This window comes from Oryx dammah, unplaced genomic scaffold (genome assembly GCF_014754425.2).
Source record: "Oryx dammah isolate SB20612 unplaced genomic scaffold, SCBI_Odam_1.1 HiC_scaffold_28, whole genome shotgun sequence".
Classification (NCBI taxonomy): Eukaryota; Metazoa; Chordata; class Mammalia; order Artiodactyla; family Bovidae; genus Oryx; species Oryx dammah.
The window spans coordinates 110,961,457-110,967,635 of NW_024070212.1; the positions used below are offsets into that span (position 1 = coordinate 110,961,457).

Here is a 6,179-nt window from a genome sequence, read left to right on the forward strand (position 1 = left end):
CCCGCCCCCCCGAGGGCATAGTCCCAGTGTCCCCCTGTGGGCCTGCCTGCTCTGTGGTTCGCTCTCTCAGATGCTCCTTGAAGGTTAAGGTTCATGGCTCTACCTGTGGGCTGTCAGGTGGTGGTGATCCTGTCTGATTTCTTGTTGAACCTCGTCCAAGTTACCACATTCAGGAAGGTCAGAGGGGCGCCTCACATTCTCCATCTTTGTCCCCCATTCCTGCAGCCCACCCAGTACAGCATGGACCACTTCTCAGGGACCCACAACTGGTATGCCTGCTCTCACGCAAGGCCCACCTACTGCAACGTGTGCCGCGAGGCCCTGTCCGGGGTCACGTCCCACGGACTGTCCTGTGAAGGTAGGGGTGGTGTGTTCACCGCTGGGAGGGGCACCCGGGATCTGACGTGAGACGCCTTCGGGGTCCAAGCATAGTCACTGCAGTAGGGTAGGCGTCGAGGGACCTGTGTGGTGCCGCCCTTGTTTACTGTGCCCACGCAGGGGTCTGGGTAAGTGATTTTTTGCAGTGACGGAACAAGGTGAAAAGAAGGGAATTGGTAGCATCAAGACACAAAAAAGAAGCGTGAAGGACGTGGAGGGAAAAGAGATTTAACTGTCTCGCGGCCGCAGTGTAGCTGCAGCCTGACTTGGGACATGTCTTCCAGACCAGAGGGCAGGGGCGCAGGGCTCGGGCGGGAGAGGGAGAGGAGAGCTGTGGTGCCAGGCCCAGTGCCCATCTGCTGCCTGATCGCAGATGGCTGGTGACATTAAGAAGGGTTTTCACAACTTTTAAAGGTTGAAAAGTACCGAAAGAAGGCAGCTGTAGTGTGACACAGAAAAGTCAACGTGACTCTTAAGGGTCAGTGTCTGTGCGTGAAGAGTGGCCACGCGGACCCTCGTGCTGTGCGGGGCCCGAAGCCCGAGCTACTCACCCTCTGGCCCTGCCCAGGGAGCCTGCTGACCCTGGGCAGTCTGGCCACCTGGTCTCCCCGTGAGTGCTGCGCACGCAGGCTGGTGGCTGCGCTTAAGACGGGAACCGAGCGTCCACGCTGTGCCCGCCTTGGCCAGGAGGGCAGGGCAGCTCACCCTGGACCGCAGCCGTGGCTCCCGGACTGACACGCTTGTTCTCTCCCAGTGTGTAAGTTCAAGGCCCACAAGCGCTGCGCTGTGCGTGCGACCAGTAACTGCAAGTGGACCACGCTGGCCTCCATCGGGAAGGACATCATCGAGGACGAGGACGGGGTACGCCCGGGGTACCCTCTGTGGCCCCTCTCGTGCTGGGCTGAGAGGCCCCCTGGCTCCCTCCTGGGCTCAGTTCTCTTCCTCCAGGGGAAGGGGGCAGGGTTCCCTCTGCGTTGGTCCTCCTGGCATCCGGGCGCCCCTGAGCCCTGTCCAGTCCCTGGGAATTGTGGGTGCCTGGCGGGGGGAGCAGAGGTGTGGGTAGCCTCTGCAGACTGCACCCCACCTCCACGTGGGGAAGAATGATGTGGCCGAGGCCATTTCGGAGCACTGTTGTCGAGGAGGAAGCTTGGCCCGCGTGGAGGTTGCGGGGCACCCTGGCTCCCCCCCTCAGCGCGTGTCTCTGCGTGGCTCACAGATCGCCATGCCTCACCAGTGGCTGGAGGGGAACCTGCCCGTGAGCGCCAAGTGCACAGTGTGTGACAAGACGTGCGGCAGCGTGCTGCGCCTTCAGGACTGGCGCTGCCTCTGGTGCAAGGCCATGGTGAGCATGCCCGCCCATGGGGACGCCTGCCGCTGTGGGGCCGGGCAGGGTCCTGGGGGCAGGGGGCTGGCGCCCCCGTGACGAGCAGGCGTGCGTTGCAGGTGCACACTGCGTGTAAAGACTCCCTGCTGACCAAGTGCCCGCTGGGCCTGTGCAAAGTGTCGGTCATCCCGCCCACCGCGCTCAACAGCATCGACTCCGATGGTGGGTACCGTGCTCTCCTGTCTCAGCCATTTCCTTGGATTGCCTTCTCTGGGCCCTCTCCTCCTCGGCTCTGGCATTGGTTATGTTGGTGATGTTGAAATGTGGTCGGACAGAGGTCAGACCCAGCTGCTGTGGGGGGAGGTGGTGGTGGGCAGGGTCCTGATGGCACGCTGCTGGGTACCTTGGACTCATGGCCCAGATTCTTTATCCAGACGTGGCGGGTCCGTTGGCTACTGAGTAGGCACCGAGTGTGAGGCCCTCCTCCGTCTTGGCGTGGGCCACCTGTCAGCTGGTCTCCGTCTAGTAGCTGACCCCAGTCCCATGCTCTCCCACCCCGCACCGCCTGTCCGGGTGGTCCGTGATGGTCCGTAGTAACGTGCTGGTGGGAGCATGTCACGTGTCTCAGGAAGTCAGCCTGCCAGGTTGAGAGCCGCATCTGGCATTTCGAGTCCTGTAGAGGTGAGGCCGGCTGCATGGAGGCCAGCTCCCCTGTACGCAGGGGGGACGATGTGGAAACCTGTGGATTAATCTCTTGCTGGTTTCCCGGGTGTGTACGTGCAAGTTCTGTGTCCCACGGGGTGTCTGCTTGGCATGCGATTGAGAGCGCCTTGGTGTCTTCTGTGGCTCTCAGATCTGCTTCTGTCCTTTTCCCTCCTCACACCCAGGCTTCTGGAAGGCCACGTGTCCTCCGTCCTGCACGAGTCCGTTGTTGGTCTTCGTCAATTCAAAGAGTGGGGACAACCAGGGGGTGAAGTTCCTGCGAAGATTCAAGCAGCTGCTGAACCCTGCCCAGGTCTTTGACCTCATGAACGGAGGACCACACCTTGGGTAGGAAGCCTGTAAAATATATCTTTATTGGAGTTTAAAAACTCTGTGAAGATAATGTATGCTTATTTAAAGATTCAAAGATACAGGAAATTTTAAATGGGAACTAAAACTTATCCTTCCCAAATCCCGGGCAGAGGTGCCCACTCTGAAGGGTTCATAGTTACGTGTCCTTCCAGCTTTCCAGGGCATGTGTGCACCCCAGGCAGGTGTGTCCTCTGTTCCCTGCCATTGTGCAGCGTTTTGTACGGTGTCAGCCGGCAGCAGTGTGTATGTGTTCTGACGTCAGGCATTACAGGTTGGCCTCATTCGTTTGAATGACTGCTTAGTATCGAGGACTTCCCTGCTGGCTCAGATGGTAAAGAATCCGCCTGCAATGCAGGAGACCTGGGTTCGATCCCTGGGCCCGGAAGATCTCCTGGAGGAGGACATGGCTGCCCACTCCAGTATTCTTGCCTGGGAATCCCATGGACAGAGGAGCCTGGCAGGCTACGGTCCAGGGGGTCTTGTTTTGGGAAGATGGCGCCAGCAGCAGGAGCAGAGGCGTCTTGAAGGAGCTCTGAGTCCCCTGGGGCATTCCAGGAGAAGCGCCCATGGCCTGATCTGAGGAGGGCGGTGCATGGCCTGGCCCTGGGCGGTGGGGGTGCTGCCTTTCTCTGAGGAAGGAGACGTGGGTTGGGAGGTGCCCATGTGATGCTCAAGTGGTAGTTCTGGTGGACAAGTGTGGTCTTTCAGGAGAGCCAAGGGGTCAGCTTTAGGGCCATCTGGGGCCATCAGCCTCTGTGTGGTCCCTGAAGCCGGAATGCGGGTAAGGCCACCCAGCGAGAGGCTGGGGAGTGAGCATAAGGACGTGGGGTCCTGGGAGGGGTGCTGCCAACGAGGAGCAGGGGGACCCAGAGGCGCATCGGGAGGGGACGGAGCCAGAGTTAGAGGGGCACAGGGTGGGCCAGGGGACAGGTCACACATGTGTGGGCAGTGTGCTGCAGCCTGGGGCTCCTGAGTGACATGGGGGTGCCGGCTGAGAGGGGCGGGGGAGAGGCAGGGAGGCCTCTGCTTTCAGTGCCTGTGGCCCCCAGCGGGTGCAGCGTGAGCACAGTGGGGCTCTGATCCCCTGCAGGCTGTTTCAGGGTCAGCTGCGAGGAGCACCGGAGGGCACCTGGCCCAGGACCGACTGGCTGTCGTCTGTCCCTTAGAACGGACCTCACACCCTTGACATTCTGTTTCCTTGGCAGCTTGCGTTTGTTCCAGAAGTTTGACACGTTCCGGATTCTGGTCTGTGGTGGAGATGGCAGTGTGGGTTGGGTCCTCTCTGAAATCGACAGCCTCAACCTTCACAAACAGGTACTGGGTGTGGAGGGCCCGGCCCCAGGGGAGAGCGAAGCCACGTGACAGAGGCTGGGTCTCCTTGGGTGATGCTACCCGCCCCCTTGGAGGGGCGTTGGTGGTCTTGGAGGGGGGTGCAGGGAAGCCTGATGGCGTTGTGGGGACCCAGGGCCGGACACAAAGAACACTCCGGTGCAGGAAGCTCCCAGGTGTGGGCCGATCCGGGTGTGGCTCTTTGTTGGGTAGTGATGGCATCTGCTCATTGCCTCTTGCTGGTGGGCCGGCCGGGGTCAGAATACTTGGAGTTCAGGTCAGAATTAGGGCTGTGTTTTAAGTGTTGATTGATTTTCTACGCCGGCTCCCTCACCCCCACCCCCTCCCAGTAATTAACCACTGCTAGCATTTCAGTAGAGCTTCTCAGGTGACCCAGGTGGTAAAGAACCCGCCTGCCAATGCAGTAGACAGAGGTTCGATCCCTGGGTCAGGAAGACCTCCTGGTGGAAGAAATGGCAGCCCTCTCCAGTATCCCTGCCTGGAGAATCCCGAGGACAGAGGAGCCTGGCGGGCTGCAGTCTGTGGGTCACAGAGGGTCGGACAGGGCTGAGCACGTGCACACGCTCACACGGCATCTTGGTCCCTGTCCTTCAGGCCTCGCTGTGAGAATGTGTGCAGCACAGCGTGTGATGGGCTCTAAATGGACTCACAGAACCCACACGGTGTATCATGCAGTGATGCTGTGTGTTTTAAATCCACACTCCGAGCACCTCTGGCCCCAGTAAATGGAGGTCTGTGGTGGTTTTCCGCAGCCAACTAAGGTGGGCAGCTGCACCAGTTTGGGGCTAGTTCATCTCCCCGCCCTTACGGACACTTAGGTTGCTTCCTAAAGACCATGCTGGTAAAAACCACGTGTGCCCTTTCCCAATTATGTTCTTTTCTGAAGAGCACCCAAATTGAAATTCCGGTGATATTGCCAGACTGTTCTGCATCACGGCTGTCCCAGTGTAGGTACCTGTCTCTCATAGAATTTCCCACGCGCTGGCGTTGTACATCTTACAGCTCTTGCCCCAACTTAGCAGACTAAAAAAATGGTATGTTTCATTTTTATTTCCTCGTACTGGTGAAGTGAAACATATCCTCAATTAATTATGAATTTTGAAATGAATCACCTCATGTTTTTTTAACCTACACTAGTTTTCTGTTGGGGTATTTATTTGCCTTTTAAAAAATTGATTTCTGAGGATTATTGTACTGGGGATGTGAACTCTTGGTTGGCCACGTTTTCTCTCGTTTGTCACTTGTCCTTTACTGTGTTGGTGGTCTTTGTAAGTGGGCTGGAGCTTCTGCTGCCCGTGTTTAGCTCCCAGAACGATGTTAGAGAGGGGACGGCTGGTGTCCGAGTCACTGCTCAGCTCCGGGGAGGCCCGCCGCTTAGGAGAGCGAATACTGCCCCCTGGTGGTGACGTTCGAGTAGTACGCTTAGGTCCAATTTTAAGGTTCCTTCCCTTCCAGGATTGTAACTGAGCTTTACTATCACATCAGGAAGGTAGGTTCTCACGCATTCGGCTAAGTTCAGAGTGCGTTCGTCTCCTTGGGCTTCTCTGTGGCCCTTGACCGTCGGGTCACCCCCGCCCCCCTCGGTGCTCCTCGGCTTCTGGCCAACCCTCCCGTCCCCGCTCCGGATACCAGGCCCCACCTCGTTTTCCACACGCTCAGCACCCGAAGAAGCCAGTGACTCTTAGCTGAGCCGCAGGGCCACGTCCCCGGCTGCCCCGGCCCTCCCTGGCTGCCTCTGGTGCCTCGAAGCTGGCATTCCCAGCCCTGCCCGCCCCCTTCCATCCCTTTCTTCAGAGTCTGAACATTCACTGGCCCGCCATCAGAGCTGGAGATCCAGCAGGGGTCTTGAACCCTCCCTCGTTGTCTCCGGTTCTCCTGTTGCCCCGCAGCGCCCAGCACCACCGAGTGTGCTGCTGTAGTGTCGTTCTGGCCCCCGGCGCCATCTGCCCACTGCTTTTGGGGGCCTTCTCCTGGGCAGCTCCGCTCAGGCCGTACCTGAGCCTCTCACATCCACCCCACTGCGCCCCCCCCCCCCCCCCCCCCCCCCCCCCCC

The 6,179-nt window shown here is 59.2% G+C and overlaps 1 protein-coding gene across 4 annotated transcripts in view; it reads left to right on the plus strand.

Annotated features, from left to right (window-relative positions):
* DGKD (diacylglycerol kinase delta) overlaps positions 1-6,179 on the plus strand; it is a 77,599-nt gene that overhangs the window by 46,589 nt on the left and 24,831 nt on the right. For 3 of the 4 annotated variants that reach the window (XM_040231799.1, XM_040231800.1, XM_040231801.1), the window contains exons 1-6: positions 65-358; positions 1,133-1,239; positions 1,595-1,720; positions 1,822-1,924; positions 2,590-2,752; positions 3,982-4,090. In XM_040231799.1, coding sequence (XP_040087733.1) covers positions 94-358; positions 1,133-1,239; positions 1,595-1,720; positions 1,822-1,924; positions 2,590-2,752; positions 3,982-4,090 — 873 coding nt within the window. In that variant the 5' untranslated portion in view covers positions 65-93. Of the gene's footprint in view, positions 1-64; positions 359-1,132; positions 1,240-1,594; positions 1,721-1,821; positions 1,925-2,589; positions 2,753-3,981; positions 4,091-6,179 lie in introns of those variants that run through there. The other variant, XM_040231802.1, reaches the window with a different exon arrangement.